A 26,444-nucleotide genomic window follows, 5' to 3' on the forward strand; every position below is an offset into this window, starting at 1 on the left:
AGATTGATAGCTCTTTCTTGATTGTATGGGTGGTGGTGCATGGCCGTTCTTAGTTGGTGGAGTGATTTGTCTGCTTAATTGCGATAACGAACGAGACCTTGACCTGCTAAATAGCCAGGTTGACTTTTGTCGGCCGCCGGCTTCTTAGAGGGACTTTTGGCTCAAGCCAATGGAAGTACGAGGCAATAACAGGTCTGTGATGCCCTTAGATGTTCTGGGCTGCACGCGCGCTACACTGACAGAGCCAGCGAGTACATCACCTTGGCCGAAAGGTCTGGGTAATCTTGTTAAACTCTGTCGTGCTGGGGATAGAGCATTGCAATTATTGCTCTTCAACGAGGAATGCCTAGTAAGCGCAAGTCATCAGCTTGCGTTGATTACGTCCCTGCCCTTTGTACACACCGCCCGTCGCTACTACCGATTGAATGGCTCAGTGAGGCCTTGGGACTGGCTCAGAGAGGTCGGCAACGACCACTCAGAGCCGGAAACTTGGTCAAACTTGGTCATTTAGAGGAAGTAAAAGTCGTAATAAGGTTTCCGTACTAACATCCGTAAGGGTCGAAGTGTCAGAGCTACTTCCTGTATGGCCTAATGGTATTAGGCTTCCTTAGTTATAGATCCTTTATTATATAAGCTAGGTCGAGAGTACGTAAGGTATAAGTAGTTAAGTGACTTTATAATAGTATCGTGAAGTATATATTATAAATTAGCTACGAGAGAGTATAACTATAGAAGGGTAATAAGCGTAGCTATATACCTATAAGGTCCTCCCCAAATAGGTAACTAAGGATAGTATATTAGTATATTAGTACGCTCTAGTCTAATATACTAAAATATTATATATTTCCTCTTCTAGAAGTTACGTACCCTACGTAACCTCAGCCTTTATCTCCTGTACTTATACTGTACGAGGATTAGTTTAGGTTCGGCGTGCACGTTTAATAACGTATAGAGGCCTATCCAGTAGGTTAGTAGTCGTGAGAGGTTCCGTAGTTAGGATTTAGTCGCTAACGCGTATAAACCTCAGATTTAACGCCTAGGTTATACCGTAGGGTATTATAAGCGACGAGAGCAGATTAGGTAGTAGTGTTACGGCGTCACACAGCATAAGTATACAGTACTAATAACATAAATACGAACTCGAAGAGAGAGAATCTATCTGAGAGTATAGCGTACCTATGACGGTGTTAGCCACAGGCAACATGAAAAGGTCACGTGCTAACCAGGTCTTGGCAGAAGGTCACGTGCCAACCAGGTCTCGACGGCACCGTGACAGTCAGACTTTATACTATCGAATAATTACAGGGGGGTTACTGGCGCCGTTCGGAGGTCTTCGGTCGACGATGGGCCGGTAACGTGACCGTCATTACATTGCCTTGGCAATCCTGTGAAGTCACATGGAGGTGTGACGGTCGCCAATTGCCAAGAGTTGATTTCTGCCAAGCCGCTAGCAAATGTGGCCTCACCAAACCATTTAAAAACTGGTTCGGTGCTCCTCGAGCGAAGCTTTCTTTTCCTTTTCTTTCCTCAGCTCTGTGAGTACCACCAAATTGCGTCCTGGGGTTCGACTGTACTGATGCTTCTCAGCTTTGCCAACTGGCTTAGATCAAGTGTAGTATCTGTTCTTTTCAGTTTAATCGTGAGTGCTGTTCTCCTGGAATTCCATTGAATTGGTGCTAACTTGGACAGTCTGAAATGTGAGCAATCCGCCACTCTCCAATGTCTTCTGACGCGTGCTGACTGTCACCAGGTCACTACGGTGACAAACATTGATTAAATTTATTTTTGCACCTCGCTTGAGTCATTCTGTGCTTGCACAGAGGTCTCTCGCACCGTGTCCGAGGCCTTACACTGCCGCCTTGTGACGCGAATCACCCTTTTCATCACTGTGCTTGCCTTGTGCAAGACTTTGGAGAAGAGTCCAGAGTTTGGGACTTTGATGTAGGAACTGGGCGTAGTAACAGCCCGTCAGGGATTCCTGCGGTAGGCGCTGGATCTTTCCGGCGCCTACCGCATGACATTCACGAGACACACATCTTGATAGATCGAGTAATGTAGTACGTTCAGGACTGAGCAGAATAAAGGAAGCACAATAAACTCGCGCACAAGGTAGAGACTAAGCACAAGGCCTGAGAGTCCACGCAATCCAACGTACCTCGGACAGGGCGGCGAGCCAGATAGCTAGCGACAGCACTCAGCTTTTTCTTTCCGTACAACCCAACCACCCAAGGTATGCCATGTTCATAAGTGATCACAAAACCAACATTCTGTCATAGATAGCATGATGTCTGCCGATACAACCATGACTACCAGCGCGGCTTCGGCTGCCTTCCCAAACGTCGACCCCGCCATCTTCAGCTCCCTTCAAGCGAAAATAGACAATGATACCGCGATCCGCGACGAACTCAAGAGTATTGTCGAAGCGCTGTCGAAGCAGGGAAGAGTAACGCAGTCGATCCTCTCTCGCATCCACAACACGCCTACTGAGGACCTCGCAGAATCTGTCCTGGCGCCTTGTTCTGAATCCCTCAAGGAGCAGGCGGCTACGGTGAAAGACTTAGCGCAGGCTGCTTCGAAGTATCCCTTCTACAAATGGAATTCAATATGGCAGCGAGAGATTCAAAATGTGGTCAGCAACATACAAATGTGCGAGTGGCTCAAGAGCGGAAATCTCGTCACTCTGGAGGATGTCGGGCACAGCCTTGAAGGTATTTTTCAGTCTGGCGTTGCTTCAGTCGAAATTGCTAATTACAGTTACAGTACCGGTCAACCTGAAAGACGAAGATACCTTCCATGTCACGATCGAAGACTACCTGCTCGCCCTCACCTACATGATCGAAGAGCTTGCGCGCCTTGCCCCTAACGCAGTCACACTTACCGACTACGCTCGCCCGTTACAAATTTCGAAGTTTATCAAAGACGTCCATGCAGGCTTTCAGCTGCTGAACCTCAAAAACGATACCCTTCGGCGAAGGGTAGATGGCCTAAAATACAGTGTGAAGAAGGTGGAAGATGTAGTATATGATCTGAGTCTGAGAGGATTGATTCCAAAACACTGAGCATGCGCAAGTTGATGGCATTGTGGCCCGCCGCCAGAGGCACGTGTACGTTCCCATGAAAACATACCTTGTTCTATGGCTATGTTCTTTCGCACAGATATCAACAAGGACTTGATCACGATGGTTGTCTAGGCGGCTAGGAGTTACCATAAGGTTGGTTCCGATTGAACGAGTACGGGCATGTGAGGGCTAAGCACGACTTCACAGGACACAAAAATTATCCTACACAACAAAACGCGGTTGATTGTCAGACTCCCTGAGCTGCAACAGTCCACGTCGAGCTCTTTCGAGCCACGAGAATTTGAAGCTGTTTCGATACTGTATGATAGCAGCTGGCATGCCATGGACGATACAGACTGGACTCCTGTGGACGGTGTCCTCTCTTCTCTGTATTAACTCTGCATGCTGTCTCGTCCTTATCTTCTGATGACAAGTTCATCCACCATCTGGCCAGTTTTGTCACCGGTGCAGTCTGACCTCACCTAGTGACCTGCGGGACGAGGCGGCTCGGTCGCCTTCTTAAACTCATCCCCATCTGTTCTCACGCTACTTTCAGCTGTCGCCGGTTCTCTCAACCCAGAAGCCGATCCTGTGCCCAGTTTCACGTTCACCCCTCCACTGCCAACGTTCACTGTGCGTTGGTCTGCTGATTGGAGATCTGCACTCACTCCGCCCACGGGCTGATCAGGTAGAGGTAAATTCGCCTTGACGCGATCAATCTGGTCTTGCTTGGATTCTTGTTCAGAGAGGAGTTGCTGTGAGACAGGTCAGCAGACTGATAAAAGCACATCATTGGGTCGGGAACGCTGTGGACGCCTACCTTAATTGCAGATGTGTCCGAGTCCTTAGGTGTCTGGCCACCATGGAATTTCGACTCCTTCGACTCCATCTTACGGACGTCCTCACCAGTCACGTGGAATGTTTTGTCGGACATTGTCGTCTTGCTTGGGCTTGGTCTTGAATCTGTGCTGATAATGACGTTTGTTCAGAAATGAAGGAAGTGATAATGGTTCTGGTGGTTCAAGGTCCTTGAATTTTATTGAGGAAGAACGCAGCAAAACTCGGAGTTCTGCCTGGCTCTTTATTTGTGGCCTCGAGCATTTTGGCCATGAAGACGTCACCCATGGAGGACCAATGATGAGCGATCTACTTGCCAGATTCTCATTCTGCCATTAATCTCGAAACTTCGCGCAGAGACATTGCGAGGATGAAATACGTCACGGCCAAATGAAGTCTAGCGCCGAGAGATGTCTAGAGGGGAAAAGCCCCGGTCCAATCACTTTGGTTCTGTAGGAAATGCGTTTTTGCCATCGAATTGTATGAGTGTTTCGTTGCGGTCCGCTTCACGAGGACGGTTGCCATTTCGGAATCGTCCTGGACCATCTGTAACACGATATTTCCTGCAGGAGATGAGGATGTACAACAAATTTCCGAAGTCGTGGCAAACTGTTCCAAGCTGCCGCTCGATAATGACAAAAGTTGGCCAAGCAGCAGATCTTAAATTTCAAGCAAACTACCCGATTTCGAGGTCAATATCGTCGACGCAGAACTCCCAGTCTTTCCATTTGATGTTCTCGAAGTGGAACTCAGCCCACATCTCCAGTTTTGTCAAGCCCTCCCAAGTCTTCCCAGTGAATTTTTCCACTCGAACATTTAGAACATCATGAAAGCCAGCAGGGAAATCGACACTCCAGGAGAAAGTGCTATCTTCATTCGGACGAAAGCCTTGAAGACTGATGGCCACAGAGCCGACCGGCATGTCGAGCGGTTTTATCTTCAGCCCACGGAGAGTGAAGGTCTCGGTTGAATTGTAGAGGTAAATAGAGGGCCGTTGGTCCAGTAGGTTCATGAAGCCCTGTCGGCCATTCGATAGACGGGCACTTGCGGCTCCGTACAATGCGTTGGGTTTTGAAACCGCGCAATTCAGGTCATTGGCGGAAATGATGCCTTCCAAGCTGGAGTGCGATGGTTTGAAGGCATAGAGGTCATTGAACACAAATCCCTTGTACGGTGGTATCATCTCTGCGAAGCCGTCTGGGGTCTTGATCTCGTCGAACTGCAACACGGTCAACCACCACCGGGCACAAATCGAATCTTCGAGAGAAATGGTCACGAACATTCAGCACTTGGTGTTCTTGGTCGAGTAGTACTTGCTCAGAATGAGCAGAAACGGCATTAAAGCAGAAGGCCAGGACGAAGCATACCAAAACAATGGAATGTAAGCGCAGCATGCTCTGAAAAGTCGGTTGCCTCGAGTTAGACAAACACCGCGCCACGATCGTAATGAAGGTGCCAATTAAATCGCTAAAGCGGAGATGTACCAGTGCTGTGATAAGGAATGAAAAGCGGTAGAAAAGCTGATACCAGATCATTCTTCTGTTTCAACAACCCACTTGGACTTAGAGATCCAAAAACGCCTCGACATCTCCTTGCCATGGGTAGACCGGATTTGTATCGTCAACAAATGGACATGCGGCAAAATAATTTTGGATTTGAGGAATTGCGGGTTGCACTTTGGAAAAGTTGATTCGACACCTGCGCCCAACGTCATTTAGCTTTCCGCCTCGTATTCATCTTTCGCCCACAGCCTCTGACAGTCTTCCACAGTACCATACACAAAACAGGACTGCTAGTCTGAGAATTTGGCGGCCGTCCAGGCCGGGGAAACCGCCCTGTTTTTCTTTTCCTTTTCTCTTACCAGACTCCGCTCGAGAGTGCTTCCCTACGATGCCCCGAGATCCACTCATTGGGCTTGTCGGAAAACCATCCTCTGGCAAGTCAACAACTTTGAACAGGTATGCTTCACCTCCCTGTGCTCTAATCTCGACTTACGAACCCCTCACAGTTTGACAGACGCCAGTTCGAAAGTCGGTTAGTGATGCGATAATTCTTCCCGACCAAGGTGGTGGACCAGGCTGATGATCTCTGCGCAGGCAACTTCCCGTAAGAGACGACCCCTCAGCCCAATCTAACTGCGCCTGGACTAAACCTATGTCACGTCAGTTTCACCACGATCGACCCTCAGAGAGCCGTTGGATACCTTCAAGTCGACTGTGCTTGCAAGCGACATGGCCTTGCCGAGAGATGCCGACCGAATTATGGTTCCTGCGTGGATGGCAAGAGATCAGTACCTATAGAACTCCTTGACGTTGCCGGGCTGGTTCCTGGTGCACATGAAGGCAGAGGACTTGGCAACAAGTTTCTTGACGACTTGCGCCATGCGGATGCTCTTATACATGTGGTCGATGTCAGCGGAACAACGGACGCGGACGGCAAAGCCACGCGTGGCTACGATCCGAGCGTGGACATTGAATGGCTGCGTGGTGAGATCGTTCGCTGGATCCAAGGGAATTTAATGGAGAAATGGGGAAGTATCAAACGGCGGCATCTCGCTGTGAAAGCGTCGCCAGTGGAAACCCTCCAAGCACAATTTTCAGGCTACGGTAGCACCAGCGCAGTTGTCGCTCGGTGTCTGGACAAGCTGCAGTTGAAACAACCCCTAGAGGCATGGAGCGATGAGACTATCCTCAAAGTCGTCAACGCATTCACGGACGAGAAGTTTCCAACAGTACTTGCCTTGAACAAGATCGATCATCCTGACGCAGATCGTAACATTGCCAAGATTGCAAAGCAACAACCGGCAGACCGAATTGTTCTGTGTAGCGCTATCTCAGAGGTGTTCCTGCGTCGGTTGGCGAAGCAAGGCTATATCAAGTACAAAGAAGGAGCAGAATACCTCGACACGAGGGAAGATCTGATCGAGCAGGGGGATCCGAAAGGCGGAGGACTCAAAGAGATGGACGACAAGTTGAAGCAACGGATAGAGAATCTCAAGGATATGGTGCTCTATCGCTTCGGGAGCACCGGCGTCGTGCAGGTTTTGACTCGTGCAGCAGCAATGCTAGGCCTTGTGCCAGTATTCCCCGTCAAGAACATTCACACATACGGGTCAGGAACAGCGGGGTCTACTGCTGTGTTTAGAGACTGCGTGCTGGTGAAAAAAGGCAGCACAGTTGCGGATGTGGCAAGAAAAGTCATGGGGGATGCTCCAATTGCATTTGTCGAAGGCGATGGAGGCAGGAGAATTGCAGAGGATTCGATAGTGGAGGTTGGGAAGAACGATATCCTGTCATTTCATGTCGGGCGATGACGATCGGGCTCTCGTTATGCGGCAAGGGACATGAACTCCAGGTACGCAGAGTAGACCGACGAGATCAAGCAATTCCATTTTCCCATATTGAGTTACTATAGATCAAATGGGCGCTTTTCTCGGATTCAGTGTGTTTTCTGGCCAAGTAGTTAGCAAGTCGATCCCATTGTTCATCCTCAAAAAATCATAGCAGGACAATGGAGGATATGCGACATACTGATCCTCTTTCATCATTCATCCCAATCACCGGCTCTGGTGCTTCAGGATGCTCCTCCTTTGCCTTCTTGTTGCTGTCTCTTTCATCCCTGCGTGAAATGGCATCGCTACCTTCTTTCATCTCTTCATGATCATTCATCCCCTGCTGTGAAGTCTCGGCTTGAACGTCATGAGCGGGACGTTTAACTGCGTGGTCACGGGCATGCCGACCGCCCCAGCCGGGAAGGGAATCGTGAGCAGCGTTGCTAGTTGTGCTATCCGTAGAAGATGGCTGGGAGTGTTGATTGGAATTGTAGAGAAACCCGAGGCTTGACAAGGGACGGGTGTTTCGGTGAGAGCAGAGGTGAGGAAGTGTACGGCCCTTCGGTAAAGTCTGTGGGAGACGATACATGGTCGATTCGAGAGGCAGTCGATGTGTAGAGGATGGGTACCAGTCCAACGGGTCGTGTGTTTTCTCGACTGTGTGGTCACGGTAGGGATGAGGCAGAGAAGTCACAGGTCAGTGGCGAAATAAAAGGAGTCCTGCACTTACCTCACATAAAAAGGGTTCAAGAATGATGCTCTCACCGTGAGACTCAAATTCGATGTCCACATTAGCTTGGTCAATTCGACACCACATTTTGGATACATGTCTTCAATGTCGAAATAATGACGACATGAGACACAGGCAAGTACATTTGCAGCCCATGGCCGCCATGGCCAATGCGGAGCAGAAATTGGCTTCCGGACAATCTTCTTGGCACCAATGACCAGCTGGGAACAATAACAATGATTGCGGAGTACCAACGACGAGGAGTCCAAGAGGTCGAGGCTGTCGGGAAGCCGTTGTTCCTTACAACTCTCCTCGACAAGAAAAACCATTGGTACGTGCGTCGACGCAAGTGTCTGACAGAAGTAATCTCCCAATGTCGACGTCTGGACAGCACAAGCACTTTGTTGGAGACAGCCCCGTCCGTCAGACAGGACGACCTCGGGTAGCCATCCAACCATTCTACCTCGGGATGCGCGCAGGTCGCATTCGAGGGCCGAGCTGCGCGCAATGAGACACTCTGAAGCTCAGGGTTTGCTCGGTCCATTGTCTGTCGATGAGATCTTTATCGAACCAAAAAAAAAAGGCACGGCTACGAGAACCCGGATCTTGTCAGTCTTGCGAGCCTTCCCACGGATTCCGAGGCGCATCTACCACGAGTGACCCAGGAGATACCGAGTACTTGTCAAACGCTAGCGCGCCAACCTCTTCATCGGCCACAGCATTTTGCCGGCGCACTTTGAAGTCTTTACGCTGAAGGCTGATTCGAGGGACTGGACAGCGGTATTGGTTTTGCGGGGTCGAGGCCATCTACTCTCCGCGGTGCCTCGGTTCCTGCATCTTTATCATTGCCGAATGTAATTCATTAAGGACACTGCTTCACCTTGTTCAGAGTCTGATTCCCGCCACTAGCCTGGGAAAACGACAAGCATGGCTTCACAGTTGCGGTACGATAACCAAGTCGCCATCGTCACCGGCGCCGGCAACGGCTTAGGAAAGCAATATGCTAAATTTCTTGCCGCACGCGGCGCAAAGGTCGTGGTCAACGATCTAGGTGGGACTTTCAATGGCAACGATGCTGGTGGCAGAGGCGATTCCAAGGTCGCGGACGTTGTGGTCAAGGAGATCAGGGATGCTGGTGGTGTTGCTGTGGCCAACTATGATGCCGTCCAGAACGGCGACAGAATCGTCAAGACTGCAATCGATGCGTTCGGGAGAGTCGACATCCTCATCAACAACGCCGGGATCCTGCGCGACATCACTCTTAGAAATATGAAGCTCGAAGACTGGGACCGCATTGTCGATGTCCACGTCCATGGCGCTTTCAAAACAGCACGAGCCGCGTGGCCTTACATGCGGAAGCAGAAGTACGGTCGAATCATCAACACTTCATCGTCATCTGGTCTTTTCGGGAACTTCGGACAGAGCAATTATGCGGCAGCAAAGATGGCCCTAGTCGGCTTCAGCGAGACATTGGCCAAAGAAGGAGCGAAATACAACATCACTTGCAATGTACTTGCTCCCGGCGCAGCTAGTAGACTAACGCAGACGGTCTGGACGCAAGACATGATGGATGTCATGAAACCCGATTGGGTCGTCCCACTCGTGGGCGTCCTGGTCAATGAGAAGTGTCACGAGAATGGAAGCATCTTTGAGGCTGCAGCGGGTCATTACAGCAAAATCCGGTGGGAGCGCAGCAAAGGATTTCTCGCACGCCCTGAAGATTTGACCGCCGATCTAGTGCTTGAAAACTGGGGGAAAGTTGTAAACTGGGCTGGTGCCGAGCATCCAAACGAAACTGCCAATGTCTTACAATTCCTCGACGAGGCCAAAAAATTGCCGAAGACCAGCACGCAAGCCGGCAACCGGGTGAATTTTTCAGGCAGAGTCGTCTTGGTAACTGGTGCCGGTGCCGGACTGGGCAGAGCATACAGTCTTCATTTCGCTCAACTAGGTGCAAAGGTTGCAGTCAACGATGTCAAGAATGCCGAGAAGGTCGCCAATGAGATCAAGGCCCGAGGAGGCGAAGCAATTGCCATAGCATTGTCCGTCGAGGATGGAGCAGCCATTGTGAAGAAAGTGGTGGATACCTATGGCCGCATTGATGTCGTGGTCAACAATGCCGGTATCCTGGGAGACAAGGCTTTCGCTAATATGACAGACGAGCAATGGTATTCAGTCATGAATATTCACCTGAGGGGAACGTACCTCGTTACCAGAGCAGCATTTCCCATTATGCTCAAGCAGAAGTATGGACGTATCGTCAACATCACCAGCACGAGCGGCGTCTATGGAAACTTTGGACAGGCTAATTATGCCGCTGCGGTGAGTCCGCTCCTTTGTTTGTCATGAGATCTGCACACTGATGATACTGGCATAGAAATGTGGCATAGTCGGCTTTACGAAGACCATCGCTCGAGAAGGCGCCAAATATAACATCGTGGTCAACTCACTCGCTCCAACAGCAGGGACGAATATGACTCGCACCGTCTGGCCCGAGAAGGTTGTCGAAGCCGTCAGACCTGAATATGTCGCACCTGTTGTTGCTGCACTTTGCAGCGAGAAACCTCCGGCGACTGGACAGCTCGTTGAATCTGGCGGCGGGTGGGTTGCAGTCACGCGCTGGCAGAGAGCTAGGGGCGTTGACTTCGACATTGAAAAAGGAGTCCCGAGCGTGGAACAGCTTGCGGAAGTAAGTCATGACGAGCGGTATACTAAAATTGATAGACGCTGACCAACTATATAGACATTCCCGGAGATCTGCAATTTTGACAATGGGAAAGCAGACAATCCGGAAGATCCACAAGACGGCAACAAGTACTCCATGGGCAACGTGATGAAAGTCCCCAAGTTTGTAAGGAGCAAAGGCGTTGAAAATTGGGTGATGGCTGAAGCTAACCATGTCCTAGGCCGAAGCCTTGTCGCCAGGAAAGAGCGTCAACCGCAAATATATCGCCAAAATCAACGAAGCCATATCCATGAAGCCTATCAAATCAACCTACACCTATGATGATCGAGAAGTCATTTTGTACAACCTCTCCATGGGCGCCCACCGAACTGACCTCGACCTTGTGTATGAGGGCTCTCCGAACTTCCAGGTGCTTCCTACTTTCGGCATTGTTCCGACGTATTTCTCGACCACGCCCTGGCAGGTGAAGGATATCGTCCCCAACTACGACCAACGCATGCTCCTCCACGGAGAGCAATACTTGGAGATCAAACAGTTCCCCATCCCAACATCGGGCACGCTGACGACGGAAGCACACCTGGTAGAGGTTGTGGACAAAGGAAATGCCGCCCTCGTCAGAAGGGGTGCCACTACGGTTGACAGCGCAGGCAGGCCCGTCTTCTACAACGAAAGTGTATCATTTATCCGGGGAGCAGGCAATTTTGGTGGTCAGCGCAAACCTTCTGATCGCGGCGCCGCCACGGCCTTGAATGCCGCACCGTCTCGTACGCCGGACAAGGTCGTTGAGGAAAAGACGTCGGAAGATCTTGCAGCAATTTATCGGCTCTTGGGCGACCGCAACCCGCTCCATATCGACCCGAAATTCTCCGCCGTCGGTGGATTCAAAGATCCCATTCTCCATGGCCTTGCGACGTTCGGAATTACAGGGAAGCACGTATTCCAGGCGTATGGACCATTTAAGAACATCAAGGTCAGATTCAGCGGCACGGTCTTGCCAGGACAGACCATTGTGACGGAAATGTGGAAGGAGGGAGGAAAGATTGTGTACCAGGCGAAAGTCAAGGAGACGGGCAAATCTTGCATCAGCAACGCCGCAGTAGAATTGTTGCAGGGCGGTTCAAAATTGTAAGTGGGGGCGGGTGATGCTGTAGTAATCTTGACAATCTCTGCAAATCATAGTCTGTGTCTTGTACCAAGGGTAGTAGCCCATATCGTTCTGTGTATGTAACCTACGATCTCTCATTGTATTCGCGATGGCTCGAAGTTTGATATGGCAGAAAGTCGACACACATAGATCAGAAACACTGTGTCGAGCAGCTTGTGGACCAGGGACGCCTTTCTGTGCCATTCATACGGTCAGATCACCTGCATATCTCTTGGTGACCCATGCATGACACCACATAAGTATTACTCGTACAGTAAATCCCAGATTCCTTGGTGGAGACGCAACCAGTCCGAAAATGCAGTAGATCATTCTAGAAATGGCTATGACGCTAGCCTGAACAGGAATGGGCAACCTAAAGCTAAAGTCATTACTATCCACGACCATGCTTGCATGCCTTCATAAGGCCATGGTCATAAGGGCAGGTATGAGCACGAACATTGGTGACTCGTATGCTCACAAAACAAACAATACTCCAATGGACTGAAACCCAAGTTCGGAGGAAATAATATGTATTGTGACTGTACAGTCAAAAACTATAAACACAGTGTGCTTTGATTCCGCCTCGCACTGATAGATCTAGGGTACCTCTTGCTACTACTTGCTGCACATGTCAATTTTGCCTCCGTGCCACCCATTTCAAAGCACCTCTTTCAACCTTTTCAACTTTGGTATCATCGCCACGGACTCCTTTCTTATTCCAGGTGGCAGCCTGCCTCAAGTCCAAACAGCATCGGGGTATATACGGTACTTTGTCGTCAGGCATTTTTCGTCACCATACAACCATTTTAAAACATTTCTCGCTCTCTGCAAAAAGAAGCACACCATTCCAGAGCATCTATCCATTGCGCACAGTCACTCAACTTGCACCGACTCAAATAGAAGCTTAAGCCTCGACCTCGTGAAAATCAAACTCATCGTCCACCGGGATAGTAATGCCCCGGTATGTTTCCGGGAGGTCTAGGCCGTCGCCTGTGGCCGTTGAACCGTTGTGGCTCCCTGCAGTGCTGAACAGGAAATCGTCGCCGCTAGTCAATGATTCCTCAGAAAAGCTGAGTAGGCTTTGAGGTACGGGTGCTTTTGTTACAAAATCCATTCCGGAGAGATGCCACGCGTCCGGAGTCCATTCGTTGCTTGGTATCTGATAGAGCGAATGGCTACCAGCTTGTAGGTCCTGGTAGATCGCTGGGTTCGTAGGGTCGAAACCGTCTAAAAGGTTTTCCCAACCAGAGTCGGGGAGGGTGGGTGTCGGCTGTTTCTTCGGCGGTAGCATCGTGCTCGACGAGGTCCTGGTTTGCGAATCGCCGAATTCGTCACCAAGAGGTAGGTAATCCAGGTTGATTGTTGGAGTGCCTAACGGCCCCGGTGCATTGACTTGGCGGGGTGAGGGAGTAGCTGCGGGTAGAACCGGTGCTGATCGGGTCGAAGACAGGCTAACAGTGCTGGCAGTGCGGTTAGCTGGGCTAAGGGAAGTCGGTCCGGTCTGTGTCATTGTTGAACGCCGGTTGGGGTCCTCTGGCTTTCCTTTGTTGCTGAACGAGGACCATCGGGATGCGATAGCTTGTAGCTGCTTGCGGGTAGATTTTGACTTGGTTTCTGTAGGAGCTTGCATTGTACAAGGTGCATTTTGCGTTCCAGCAATAGTTTGTTCTGCACTTAGTGTTGAAGTTGGTCGCGTTTCGAGCGCCATGAAGCAGGTCGCAATCTTCTGGAACTCCATTGCAGCTGGGGCATTCTCAATCTGCAGCATGCCCACGAGCATCGTCAGTGACTTCTGGTTGTCCTTGGCGAGTTTGCTGTCATCTTCCAAATCAAGCGACTGCCAGAGAATCGCCAGGCCCGAGGTCAATAGTAGATCGGCCTGATTCAATGGGAAGGTGTAATTCATGCGGCGCTCCAACAGAAGATCAAGGATCTGAAGCACATGCTTGCCAGCGGCTGCCAGCACGATGCCTGCCGCGGAAGAAGCGCTTCCAGATGCGTGGCAGAGTAACGGTCGGTGTATCAAACTCCTGATGTAGAAATAGGCAAGAGACTGTGGAGCAATTAGAATTTCAATTCGTGTATAGGACAGCGACCACATACCAATAGCGGCGATCTGCAGCCGATCAAATTCGTCGCAGGCTTGTCATTACAGAATCGCAAGCGGAGATGCTCGGGTAATTCCTCTGACCATTGGTCAAGCTCATCGGAAAGCGCGTGAAGCTTGGTCAATGAGAGCTGATAGCTAGCTTTGGCAGGGTACAGAGTGTCCAAAGCCTTGGACAGAATTCTGGAAATACGGAACAAAGCAAGCGCGCTCGAAATCTTTGTCAATTCGCCGGGGAGAGTGGGAGAGAAACCTTGAGTGCTGAGGTTCTCGTCGTCGACGTCAGCTGGGTATTCTGTTGTTATATCGCAATCTCGGAAAAGTACTGGAGTACCAGTCGCGGCGGATATGAACCTGGGTGGAGGTGTCGGTCAGCTGAGGCCCACTCCAAAAAGGGTTGCAGAGAGGCGTTGAGGTCGAGAAGAGGACTTACTTGTCGAGAACATATTGACACCAAAACACCTTCTTTCTGGTCTCGGCCTCGAGAGGCGACAGGCTCTGATATTTGTGCCCTTGGTGAAGCTCGAGCTCGTGGCACATGGTGACTGCGATGCCACGATGCCGCGCCAGATGGGTGTAGTCTGCGCGCAGCATATAGCAAATCTGAGCTAGCACATGGCATTGGAGGGTTGGTAGAGAAGCATTAGAAGATGTCGAGTAGAGAGCCTTGCGCCACTGTGTCTCGTAGGACGGGGTATTCCTTTTTGGGGTAGATATGTTGGAAAGGGCAGCAATTTCGAAAATTAGAAACAGTTGGGCGTATGCCTGTTTGTTACTCTGCCAATTACCCGACTCAGGATTGGCGAGATATTGCTCATAAACGCGGAGGAATGTTGGTCGATGGAGGATCGGCAACAACGGTTGCCACTCTTGGAAGAAGAGATCTTTTAAAGTTAGTATGATGAACGCGGAACGGTGAGAGAGGTGGTGGTCCACGTACTTATGTATTGATCAGAATGAAGCCTGGGGGGGACTTTTGGGCCCGGGGTTGTGGATCGACGAGCTGGCTGAATGGCTTTCTGCAGGGCTGATGAGGAGATTCCAGTGGTTTGTCGGCCGGCTTCTTGGACCTTTTGGTCAAAGGCCTCAATGAAGGAGGGTGTGGTAGAGGAACCAGTCGAGGTGGCTTTGGGCTGCACAGGCGCAGGAATTTCCACATGCAGCACTTCTTCCCTCGCCGATTCGACTTCGGCCTTTACCTGTGCAGCGTGTGCAGGCGACAAGGAAGCCGAACCTTTGCGAGAGGGAGAGAAACTGTGGATGCGAGACAGCATGTCGATCTTCTCGTCCTTCTCGTCCAACAGCTCCTTGAGCTCCCGAACCTCAGCCTCAAGACCACGAACGCGGTCTTCCAATGATTCCGTGTAGCCTCGTGGAAAGGCCCTGCGACTCAGCTTGTCACTGGTCTTACACTCGAAGCCAACGTTGGCACATTGAGTACAGCATGGTCTGACGCCGTCGCAGCGAATCTTCTTACTGCGACACCTGTCACAAGCTTGCGCGATCCTGCTCTGCGTACTGCTCCCCACTCGAATCATCTTCATCGGCAGGATGCCGGGCATCGTGATGGACTGTGTTGGGCCTGTGACCGACGTGTTTCAATTCTTGCAGACCTCATATAAAGTACAGTGTGCTAGATAGTTCGTTCCGTTAGAGGAAGAATAGAAGGAAGTCGTCTTGGAGTAGGGGAGTTTTGGTGCCAAAGGTCTAGAATTCTGCGAGAGGGAGGATCGAATGCAGGAGACAAGGACACTCGAGGGGGCAACAGAGAGATTATGACAACATGTCACCCGAGCGCGACACGGAGAGATTCGTTGGAAGTGTGTTCGAGAAAGATCAGGGCGAGGACAAGCGTCAATTGGGTAAATTGGGTTGGACGGAGGTTAGACAGGGTCGAGTAATCTGCAAGGAGGGTGGGATCTGCTTGTCTGGGGTTAAGGGTGGTCTGAATGAAGTTTTCTCTTCTCGTGTTCGCGTGCCAAAAGAGAGGTCGTTGGTGTCTGGATGGTGAGAGAGGAATACGTTCCGATGCAACCAAAATATGGACCAGTGTGAGAGTTGTGTGTCGCAGCTGGATGGCCTTGGGGGGCTAGGCTGGGGATGCGGTTCGGGGCATGGAGCGAGGAAAGAACAGCGCGGGGTGTGAAGGTTTTGTTGAGGACCCCGAGAATGAGCCCGCGATTACAAGGGCTAAGAGGGGCTAGGGGTGCCTGGGCGACCCCAAGGAGGCCTAGTCTATAGAACCCAGCACCGGCTGTCCCGTCGACCTTTTCCCATCAAGTGGGTTCAACGTCTAAGCTAGGGCTGTCTATCATCATCACATTGTGGTCAAAGCTGCCTAATTCATCTTGAGGTCAGAGCTCTGTTCTCCTTCATCGAAGCATATTCTGTGCCTTTACCATTTCTCCCAGCCCGTTTCCATTTCCCCGCAACTTCAGACGGGGCCCCAGCAGGAGCAAGTAGAGGAACAAGATCGGCAGAAGGGCAAGGAGCCCCAGAATAGGGTTTTCGAATCGACGTCTGCAACGCGGCCACCTCAGTGAGATGGGCTTGGAGGGCTTGGGATCCAATCAGATCCCGAGAAAGCCCTTCTGCTTCCCTACACCCGAATAATGACCGCACAGATGGGTGACTTTGGCTAACATCATGCGATCGCCTTCCACCACTGAAAATTTGTCTCTAGCTCTCGCTGGGTCGAATCGGCCGCTGGCGCACCTGTTTCGTTCGCTTAGAATCGCCCAGTCCTTGCTGATGGGCTAGCGGAACCGCACAAAACAAACACCCCACCATAGCAATCCAGAATACCGAGAATGTAGGTGGCAACGGCAATGATGTTCGGAGGATATACTTGCCGGTGCTCTGGCATTTGGCGAACTCCATGTTGAGACTATACTCGTTTCTTTTTTTTTTCTGCAGCAGAGAGCCTCCATCTCAACTCGGGCTGCTTCGAGATCGCTTGTCGTTGCAGCTCCGTCCCCCGTCCACCTATGACTCCTTGAAGACGGCCCCATGGACGAACGGAAAGCGTGCGGAAAATCCCCAGATTAAGCCACATTTCTGTGCGAGTCGCTCTGATCCGTCCGCTCCGTTCGAAAGACAAGGGCTAACAAGCGTTAGGGTTTGTCTGAGAAGTCTGAAAAGCCACAGGAGGTTGCTGTCAGCCCACTCTGGTGCAGAGGGGCCTCGAACCCTGTACTTTGATTTGGTGGCTCACACCACTCCATGATGCATTTCCGAGCTGATCCGCTTTCAATACGCAAGACTGGATAAGCATTCCTTTGGTACGGATCTCTAAACATCTGGCGTCTGTGCCACGAGGGTTTCTCTCATGAAAAGTCATCTGGGGTATTATTTGGCGACTCCGTGCTGCAGTTGCCTTGTGCCAAGTAGTCACGGACAATGGATGACTTCAGGAGCTGTGACTTCTGCAGGGATGTTAGCAAACAAAACTAGTCACACATGTCGTATCCGTGGGAACGTACCTCTCCCTCGAGCGTCTCATACGCCCTGGTCAGGAGCTCCATTTCCATGCTCCGAAGTTTTCCGATCGCCCCATATACAGAATGCCTGACTTGATCGCTGCAATCAGTGTTGTTATATTGCTCTTCACATTCGGCGAGGCGTGATCCCTGATCTTCAATCCTTTCTTGGATTGTGACTGTCGCTCGCAGGACGAAGATGTCTCGGAGGTGATCTGCCAGCAATACCGACTGTAATAAAGTGTCTGTTGTGAGTGCCTGACCTTTCCATGAAGCCTTCAGCTCCGTATCTCCGTCGATAGTCTGCTCCACTCGAAAATCTAGACCGTCTTCCTCGTTGATGCATGCCCACCAGACAAAAGTGCTCTCCCACTGTACCTGATTTGAATCATCCACATAAATGCGGACCCCTGGCGCTGCTTGCGTGAACTGGATTTTGGCCAGTCGCAGAGGGTCGTCGGATGGAATGGACAAATTCAGGAATATTTCCCTAGCACTGTTCGCGTGCTCTTCTAGAAACCCGTATGAAAACAGCATTTCACATGCGCCGCCGCAGCCATACATTATGGTAATCTCGTCTCCTTTGTGGATATGTCTGTCATCTCGTACGACGAGCAGCACGGATCCTGAGTCTTCATCCACTTCGAATCTGGCGTTATACCGGTCGTCCGAGGCATGATTCGCCATGTCAATGATTGGAACCATGCCGACGCCTCTGCTTTGGGGCAGCTCCAGTGCACGAGAGCGGTACATTGCATCTGCAAGTTTCCAGTCTTCTAGGGTCAAACAATCTGCGCTTTCACTCCACCAGATCTCTTGGCACCAGGGGATTTTTGCAGTCGCGGCTTTTAAATTGTCGAATTCCCGTTCCAGACTGATCAATTTCTGGCTCACAGCGTCCGAGAGAGAGGTCCCCACGAGTAATTCTCTTTCCTCAGCTGTGTAGAAAGTTGGCAGCGGGATTGAATGTGGAAGCATTTTGACGTAGCCGGCAAAAGGATTGTTGAATCCCAAACCGTGGCTTGGAGAGCTCGGACTGTTGATCGTCATTTGGTAGACGAGAAATAGTAGCACTGCTGTTCGAGGATTCTGGGAATCCGTTCGATGTGTCAGTATCATGCAAAGTAGACCTACCTACTGGAGGTTTGAGATACGCCGTCGCCTGGGACCTACCTGAACTAAGGGAGCTGCGGCCTCAATGAGCTCCTTCAGGCTCTGGTCTGCCTTGGCATATTGCTCGACTCGCTCTTTAGATAGAACCAGCCCGCGAGGCACAGCAACGAGGGGCTTTCCCTGACCACGTTCACCTTTTGCGAGCAGGCCACCACCTTTGTCAGTACCATCCTCTCTGATGATATGCGGCTCGATCGACGTCTCTAGGAGCTGAACATCGTTGAAATGGGCCCATACATGCAAATCCTCAAGCGGTAGAGAAGACTGCCTCATATTGCGGTCCCAGCAAGGTCGGTGGATCGTGATTTGGTGTGAAGTCTATGCTGCTTGTCTGAACATCAAGACACTTGATATTCCCATGGCGGTGGTTGTCGGGAAATATCGGACGGACTGGGCACGTGGGCATCAAGGCTTGGCACTCGGTGGAGCATAGCACTCACATGTGCAGAAATCCGCCCAAGAACCGGAAGTAAAAGAAGCTGCCAGAACACTTCCGGGGCTCCCACTTCCGCCCCTTCTGCATGCCCCTCATTTTCGAAATCATGCTTGTACAAGTGCAAAGTAGCTGTCGATCGTAACCGGTCGAGGTGGACCACTTCCAAAGATGGGCCATGCTCTTAACAGACTTGTCGACCTGGGCATCGCTAACCTCGATGCAGCAGAGAGAATGTGGGATCTTTCCAGTTGATGTTCTGTTCCTTGATTCTGACGTCAAACTGACTTGGCCACCCTCACTGTGTCGTTGTTGGATCCTTTTCTGGTTTACACGACGATCAACTTTGCGTCAACGGGTTTTAGTCTCTGGTAATATCCTGGCTTTGGAAATGGCGGCGGGAGCAATTCCCTGCGGTTGACCTGGTGAATGAGGGCAAACCTGGGGTTCAACACACCCTATTCCTGACCAGACTACTCCATCTGTTTGATGGTGAGTGGATAGCAGGGTTTATGTCACCTGGCAGATGCCTCAGAAATACCGTCTTGCTGTTTCTTACCAGAGAAATTTCCCCATATCCGTGAGAATGACCACAGCGATGGTCGTAGGGACAAAAGTGGGTTTCCGGAAGTCCCATACAGGCGCTTTACATGCCCTTCTTCCAGTCGGCTCCCACTGTTGTAGCAGTCATGTCATTGCCCAGACGTTGCCGCAACATGAACTGCCAGTACATACCATATGTCCCGTCTGGAATGTCAAGTTTCTGGCCCTGATGACACCCATGGCGGAAGGATTTTATTGGCGCAGTCTTGATCTCACTTACGTAACATGCACAAGGCTGCAGCCTCGTTATATGCGAAGAAGGAATGAATTCCGATGCTCAGCCTTACGAACCCCGCATTTTCTCATGTGTTGTGAGAACTCCTTCGGATTGGTCGTCACGTACTCGGTGAATGGCCTGGCGATCTCCGCCCGGTCTCACCAAATTGATTTGCGCGACTTTGTCAAGTTCGCTGGCACTTGTCTGGGGACACAACACTGCCAGGATAGCTACCTCTCCGCACACTTGACGGTTCATTGTCTTTGAAGATGCAGCTGGTAGACGATGATGAAGGAAACCGCACAATGGAGAGGGCCCATACTACGCCAATACAAGCACAGAATCAATCGACTCCAGATTGGTGCAATCAGAAAATCTTTCAACGCAACCGTCTCGCCCCTCGATCCTACTATCTTCCGGACACGGCGGTCTGTTTGAACGGGAAATGGGCTTTCAATTACTCTCAAACTCCCCAGCAGGCGCCTGATTGTAAAACATTCAGCAGCCGATCCCCTTTTGAGCCCGAAACACAGGATGTCGCTTGGGCACCCATCGATGTTCCCGGCCATTGGCAATTGCAGGGTTATGGCAGACCTCATTATACCAACATTGTCTATCCCTTTCCCGTCTGTCCACCTGACGCACCAACGGAGAATCCCACTGGGACGTACTGTCGAGTCTTTAGCTTACCCTCCACTTTCAGCGAGGACAGCCAGCTGAGACTGAGGTTCGACGGCGTAGATAGCGCCTTCTATTTGTGGTTGAATGGAGTGGAGGTCGGCTATGCTCAAGGAAGTAGGAACCCAGCAGAATTCGACATCACGAAGCATGTACGAAGAGGCAAGCCCAATCATATTCTGGTCAAAGTTCTTCAATGGTGCTCCGGAAGCTATATTGAGGATCAAGATCAATGGTGGCTTTCCGGTATCTTTCGCGATGTTCACCTCATAGCGCTTCCAGGCCGGGCGCGAATCGAGGATTTCTTTATCAAGACGCAGCTTGACGAAAAGTACGAAGATGCAGCACTGGACGTTGACATCGACTTGGTTTTACAAGATGAATGCCTCCTGTCATTAGACCTCAGAGATACTAACGGCAAACTTATCACGAAAGAGAAGCACATTCCCCTTTCGTCAAAATCTACAACGTACTCACATTCGATCAAAGTCCCGAACCCACACAAATGGACTGCAGAGACGCCTTATCTCTACACCCTAGAGATACGCATTTCGTCCGCTATGGGCGGTGCTAACGCGATTCATTCCATCAACCACGCAGTGGGTTTTCGCTCCGTTGAGGTCAAAAATGGCAACATCCGCGTCAACGGGAAAGCCATTCTATTCCAGGGTTCCAACCGCCATGACAACCATCCGCACCTCGGCCGTGCAGTTTCATCCGACTGGGTCCGTCGCGATCTTCTTCTAATGAAGAACCACAATATCAATGCAGTGCGCTGTTCCCACTACCCTTCTCATCCGAGTCTGCCTGGGCTCTGCGACGAGCTCGGTTTGTGGGTCATCGATGAAGCAGATCTCGAATGCCACGGCTTCGCAACTGCGGCGGCTTCAGAGCTCAACCTCGAAGGTCTAAACTATGAGGAAAAGGTGCAGCGTACATCGAAGGACGCCGCAGATTACACTTCGGACAACGTTGAGTGGGAGTCTGCGTATCTCGACCGTATGTATCAATTGGTCGAACGTGACAAGAACCATCCAAGCGTTATCATCTGGTCGCTGGGAAATGAAGCATTCTATGGCCGGAATCATGCTGCTATGTCCAAGTGGACGAAGAAACGCGATCCCAGCCGCCTGATACACTACGAGCCAGACTGGCAAGCCAGAACGACCGACATGATTTCACACATGTACACGTCTCCTGCTGACTTGCAGAGAGAAGCAGAGTCCGAGGGTGATGATTTCGAAAAGCCCATCATACTATGCGAATATGCTCATGCAATGGGCAATGGTCCCGGGCTTTTGGACACCTACCGGTCCCTTTTCCGTTCACAGAGACGGCTTCAAGGAGGGTTCATCTGGGAATGGGCGAATCATGGACTGTGGAAAGAAGATGTCGACGGTAAAAAATACTATGCGCATGGCGGCGATTTTGGTGACGTGCCGAACGATGGTACTTTTGTCATGGATGGCCTCTGCCACAGTGACCATACGCCCTCACGGGGTTTGGTAGAACTGAGGAAGATATACGAGCCAATCGAGGCCGTGCTTGACGGGCAGGATCTTGTTGTCCATAATCACTACGATTTCATCGGATTGGAGCATGTCAGAGCAGAGTACAAAGTTCAAGAACATGGTGAGAGGTTTGTTCTACCCTGTCTTCGATTCAGACGATACTATACCTGACGAGTTCGTGCATAGCTCTAATCTCATTGCTGCCGGGGTGTTGGCCATTCCTCTGGTCTCTCCTGGGGAGCAGGGTAGAATTCATCTGCCACAAGATATCTTCAATAATAAGGATGCCCACGAACGCTATCTCACGGTTACCTTTCGGTTGAAAAGGGATACCCCATGGGCAAAGGCCGGCCAGATGATAGCCTGGTTTCAGAGTCCACTGCGAGCGCTTGCCACAGATCCCGCGCCATCCCACGCCAGCACCATCTCCTCGAAGCATGGAAGCAACTCAGGAACGCCTACATCTACACCAGCGTCCTCCAGCAAACCATCGCTCACATTCTCCGCAACCAGCCTGGAGTACAAAATCTGCAACTCCTCGACCACCGTAACCTTTGACCGGGTCCGCGGCCAACTCTCCTCGCTGATCCATAACTCGAATCCACTCCTTGCCGATACGCGTGTTGAGAGCCACAACCCAGCTTCACCCTCGCCGCTGTTGTCCCTGGACTTCTGGCGGCCGCCGACGGACAATGACAACGCATGGCAGTCGGATGAATGGAAAAGATACGGGTTACATATGATGACAAGTCGATTGAAGAGTTTCAAAGCGTGCGTGCCCTCGAGCCTGACTAACTCGACGTCGATCCATACATCCCCGGCCAACGGAAGCGTGGAGGTTTCGGCGGTGACTTTGGAGGCCGAACATGCGCTCGCTCCGCCGAGTCAGGCCTGGCATTTCGACGCCATGACTACCTACACAATCAGTACCGTTTCGAGCCCTCGGTCGGGGTCGAGTGACCCCAACAGCACCTCCTCCGCCGCAGGTACACAGACTGGGCTGACAATACAAATCCACACGCGTCTTATACCACGTGGCTCGCATCCCGGCAATCTCCCTCGGGTCGGGCATTCCATCCAACTCGCTCCAGAATATAAACATGTCAAATGGTTTGGCCGCGGGCCGTTGGAATCATACAACGACAAGTACCTCTCTCAGCAGATAGGTATCTGGCAATATAACATCGATGACATGGCGGAGCACTATGAGGTGCCACAAGAGAATGGGAATCGGTGTGATGTCCGATGGTGCACGGTCGCGGCAGCAATATCAGCTGATGCCGCTCCCACCACAGTCACTGGAGACGATGGCGGCGAGGAAGCCGGTCGCGACGTCGCTGGTGGGAAAAGGACACCAGTTCCAACAAGTCGTTTCCCCGTCCTCCGCGCGACGTATCTCCCCGGCACACCTAAGCGCGATAGCCCTCACATGCAGTTTTCCACGCAACTCTACGACGCGGTCACGGTCGAGATGGCAAAACACCCGTGCGACCTACTCGAGCCAGGCAAGCGGAGGAAAGGGGCCCTTTGGCGGCTCGACGCAGACGTCGCGGGGGTGGGAACTGCGGCGTGTGGCCCCAGCACAGAGGAGGAAGATCAGGTTCTGTGCCGGGAGAGAGAGTGGACTCTTGTCCTGCAAGTTCTCCCAAAGTTAGTGTGAGAGGTATTTGAGAGTCGGCCGTCAACCTGCTAGTTGAACTCGTAGCTGGTAGAAGGGTGTCGATCATTAGTTGGTGATGTTGTGGTTCTTCTCTACGAGTACGAGGTTCCTCACAGCACAAGCCAGGGAAGATCAGATGCTGTTGACAGGACCTCCCGATTTGGATGCAATGTCCGACTGTTGATTATCGCTCCATATGGCCATATGGGTACCTACGAGTACTCATAAGCCCTCGTCCCAAGGATTGAAATCCTTAGGGAAACGGTCGTCGACTAGCGGATGTGATTTGAGCAAGCGGGGACTGTGATCGTCTCAGGATGAGATTGAAAGATTTGAAGAGATTCCAGACCCACGCGTGGCTCCCAGGGATTTGCATCTCCTTGCACATCAATAACAAACAAAACTAACTTCGACACGCTCGCGCTGTCCGGGTAAATCACGTGTAATATGTTTACTACTCGCAGTTGCGAGCATGAAACACCTCTAGTAGTATTTGTACACTATTGCTACATCCAGACAAGCTTGTTGGATACTGGAACAGGAGATACATCGGTCGAACCAGGCTGTGAGACTCCTGTTCCAACTCGAGGTTCCTTACATCAGGCTGATCCGTTTTCCAAGTACCTGATACTGATATTCAAACTAGACGTGTGTAGAGAGGCAAATGACACCGAAGCTGATCAAAGATTTGACCAAGTAGAGGTAGTCAGTCGTCACATCTTCAATCGGACCAAATCTTCCTGCGATTAGTTCCATTTGCCCTTTATTCCACAGTCGCCTGTGCCTCGCTTGTCTCGCAGAAAATATGAGTCAACATCAAGCAACCACGATTCGTCCCTGATGACATTCCTTCTGTTCCATCTCCAGCAGAATGGGGTCTCTTGTACACGGAGACGGAGCCGACCAGATTTGATACTATCCCACGTGTGGCGGACGCTCAAGCCGAGCAAGGACATTGCCGTGGCACATTTCAATCCACCTGCCCCAAGAGGTCCGCTCTCTCGATATACCAAATATCCAACAAGACATCATTGACCACTGTAGATCCTGAAGGTCCCACCACGCTCTAAACCAACAATGAAAAATGAGCAAGGGAAAACCAGACGTCAACGCCAGGTGTGATACGCGATACGAAAGCAAAGAATATCGTAACATGTACAGGGAGATATTGTTCCGATGCTTTGCTCAGTCGGAGATGACATAGGTAGCAGTGCCCGATATGACGGAGACCTGTGACGAGGTTAGCCTCACTCAGTGTCTAAGAGAGAATTGGAGAGTTGACTTACAGTGCATCCTTGCGAGTTGCATCCACTAGCGCCACAATATTGCCCGTTTGAGTATTTGCAAGATCCGGACAAATTGCCCTTCAACTCAACAGTGCCTTGATATTGGGCATTGGTTGTTGGGGAGTTTTGGAAGATCGATAGCCAAGTAATGCCTCCTTTGGCACCCACGCCAAAGTTGATGGGAGCATAGTTACCAATGTTTTGTCCAGGTGATCCCCATTGGCAACCTTGAGAAGCAGACACTCCAATAGGGTTCAGATAATACTGGGCCGAAGTTGATTGTCCTTGCCATTCGTAGTAGGTGGCAGCATCGGGAACAGTTAACTGCTCTGTTTCGCCAGACTGGAGTTCAACTGGGATGGTTTCGGATTCGGTCCCAGGATAATCTGTACGGCAGATAGCAACGACACCGCCTGCGTTGTTGGTAGCTTGGACGCCACCAACGCCAGGAATGCAGAGGCTTTTTGAGAGACCTGGATTGGTCAGATGAAGCTTGCCGCCCGAGCAAGAAAGGCCGCCGACGGATTGACCTGTAGCACCTTGGGTGGAGGGCCATTGAGATTTCTGGTAGCCTGGAGGGCAAGCGTAGGAGCACATCATTCCCTCTGAGCAAGACTCGCCCGATATACCCGTCACAATATGATTCACAAATCCGCCAGCGATAGAGACCGCTTGCAATCCAGACCAGCCTTTCATTCCGAGGTAGTTCAGAGGAATGGCGCCATAGTCGGAGGGGAAAGTGCTGCAATCGAGTTGACCATCCGGGAATTCAGCAGTGATACCAGCGCCGCCCGAGGACACGGAAGAAGACTGAGGAGCAGAGCTAGAACTGGCAGAATCGCTTGGGCTTGGCCAAGCGGCCGAGGATGGCTTTTGGAAGAACTCGGCTGGTGGAGAGGAAGAGGCAGCTGCCGACCAGGTAGTGGTGGTTGAAGGGATCGTGCTCGATTCCGTGGAAGTCGAGGAAGTCGAAGAGGTGCTGGCAGTGGTTGAAACCTGCGAGCAAACACCGGGATCTTGACCATCCACAAACTTCAGTTCGTTATCCTCTAGCCCTTCGCACACCTCTCCGGCCGAGAGCTGTTTTCCATTGAGCATATAGATGTAGGCAGTCGGGCCTGCTGTCCAGGCAGTCTCGGTCACATCACGCTCCTTGTGCTCATGCACGTGTCGATGTTTATGAACGTGAGGTTGGGCGAGGGTGGCAGAGGCAGCGACTGCCGTCAAGGCAACCGATGAGAACCTCATATTGACTCCGGTGTGGTTCTCGAAAAGGGTGTCCGCAACAGTCTGTCAAAGACCGGCTATGATAGGGAGCGTGATAAATGTATGCTATGTGAGACTGAAAAAGATCAAGCCTGACGACCCTGTGTGTATGCACGACCCGCGTGTTAGTTCTTTGTCTGATTCCAATATTTGAGAATGAATTTGCCCGTGAAAGAGGCGAATAAAGCAAGGGGCGGTTCGAGGCCGTTTGCAGGTCAGGAGGGCATACAAAGCCAGAGACTCA

At 51.1% G+C, this 26,444-nt stretch overlaps 10 protein-coding genes across 10 annotated transcripts; 4 read left to right on the plus strand and 6 right to left on the minus strand.

The window, feature by feature from the left end:
- Nucleotides 1–2,302: 2,302 nt before the first annotated feature.
- Nucleotides 2,303–3,059, plus strand: Z517_12104 (uncharacterized protein; the record flags this gene model as incomplete). Its single annotated transcript, XM_013422518.1, has 2 exons — nt 2,303–2,708; nt 2,761–3,059. 2 exons carry the CDS (start codon nt 2,303–2,305, stop codon nt 3,057–3,059), a joined length of 705 nt encoding a protein of 234 aa, XP_013277972.1.
- Nucleotides 3,060–3,541: 482 nt separating this feature from the next.
- Nucleotides 3,542–3,993, minus strand: Z517_12105 (uncharacterized protein; the record flags this gene model as incomplete). The annotated part of the gene is made up of 2 exons (XM_013422519.1): nt 3,542–3,814; nt 3,880–3,993. 2 exons carry the CDS (start codon nt 3,991–3,993, stop codon nt 3,542–3,544), a joined length of 387 nt encoding a protein of 128 aa, XP_013277973.1.
- A 579-nt stretch (nt 3,994–4,572) lies between these two features.
- On the minus strand, nt 4,573–5,178 carry Z517_12106 (uncharacterized protein; the record flags this gene model as incomplete). Its single annotated transcript, XM_013422520.1, has 1 exon — nt 4,573–5,178. The coding sequence occupies one exon, from the start codon at nt 5,176–5,178 to the stop codon at nt 4,573–4,575; it is 606 nt and encodes a 201-aa protein (XP_013277974.1).
- Nucleotides 5,179–5,786: 608 nt separating this feature from the next.
- Z517_12107 (uncharacterized protein) lies at nt 5,787–7,209 on the plus strand (the record flags this gene model as incomplete). Its single annotated transcript, XM_013422521.1, has 4 exons — nt 5,787–5,854; nt 5,905–5,930; nt 5,993–6,002; nt 6,063–7,209. The coding sequence occupies 4 exons, from the start codon at nt 5,787–5,789 to the stop codon at nt 7,207–7,209; spliced, it is 1,251 nt and encodes a 416-aa protein (XP_013277975.1).
- A 184-nt stretch (nt 7,210–7,393) lies between these two features.
- Z517_12108 (uncharacterized protein) lies at nt 7,394–8,044 on the minus strand (the record flags this gene model as incomplete). Its single annotated transcript, XM_013422522.1, has 2 exons — nt 7,394–7,884; nt 7,993–8,044. 2 exons carry the CDS (start codon nt 8,042–8,044, stop codon nt 7,394–7,396), a joined length of 543 nt encoding a protein of 180 aa, XP_013277976.1.
- Nucleotides 8,045–8,884: 840 nt separating this feature from the next.
- Z517_12109 (uncharacterized protein) lies at nt 8,885–11,772 on the plus strand (the record flags this gene model as incomplete). Its single annotated transcript, XM_013422523.1, has 4 exons — nt 8,885–10,279; nt 10,335–10,646; nt 10,701–10,808; nt 10,864–11,772. The coding sequence occupies 4 exons, from the start codon at nt 8,885–8,887 to the stop codon at nt 11,770–11,772; spliced, it is 2,724 nt and encodes a 907-aa protein (XP_013277977.1).
- A 919-nt stretch (nt 11,773–12,691) lies between these two features.
- Nucleotides 12,692–15,456, minus strand: Z517_12110 (uncharacterized protein; the record flags this gene model as incomplete). Its single annotated transcript, XM_013422524.1, has 4 exons — nt 12,692–13,840; nt 13,891–14,248; nt 14,328–14,778; nt 14,835–15,456. The coding sequence occupies 4 exons, from the start codon at nt 15,454–15,456 to the stop codon at nt 12,692–12,694; spliced, it is 2,580 nt and encodes an 859-aa protein (XP_013277978.1).
- A 1,764-nt stretch (nt 15,457–17,220) lies between these two features.
- Nucleotides 17,221–18,819, minus strand: Z517_12111 (uncharacterized protein; the record flags this gene model as incomplete). Its single annotated transcript, XM_013422525.1, has 3 exons — nt 17,221–17,319; nt 17,377–18,462; nt 18,547–18,819. The coding sequence occupies 3 exons, from the start codon at nt 18,817–18,819 to the stop codon at nt 17,221–17,223; spliced, it is 1,458 nt and encodes a 485-aa protein (XP_013277979.1).
- Nucleotides 18,820–20,068: 1,249 nt separating this feature from the next.
- Z517_12112 (uncharacterized protein) lies at nt 20,069–23,648 on the plus strand (the record flags this gene model as incomplete). Its single annotated transcript, XM_013422526.1, has 2 exons — nt 20,069–22,116; nt 22,175–23,648. The coding sequence occupies 2 exons, from the start codon at nt 20,069–20,071 to the stop codon at nt 23,646–23,648; spliced, it is 3,522 nt and encodes a 1,173-aa protein (XP_013277980.1).
- A 1,185-nt stretch (nt 23,649–24,833) lies between these two features.
- Nucleotides 24,834–26,182, minus strand: Z517_12113 (uncharacterized protein; the record flags this gene model as incomplete). The annotated part of the gene is made up of 2 exons (XM_013422527.1): nt 24,834–24,878; nt 24,935–26,182. 2 exons carry the CDS (start codon nt 26,180–26,182, stop codon nt 24,834–24,836), a joined length of 1,293 nt encoding a protein of 430 aa, XP_013277981.1.
- Nucleotides 26,183–26,444: the final 262 nt, after the last annotated feature.

The sequence above is a fragment of the Fonsecaea pedrosoi genome, assembly GCF_000835455.1.
Source record: "Fonsecaea pedrosoi CBS 271.37 unplaced genomic scaffold supercont1.9, whole genome shotgun sequence".
In the NCBI taxonomy this organism is placed as follows: domain Eukaryota; kingdom Fungi; phylum Ascomycota; class Eurotiomycetes; order Chaetothyriales; family Herpotrichiellaceae; genus Fonsecaea; species Fonsecaea pedrosoi.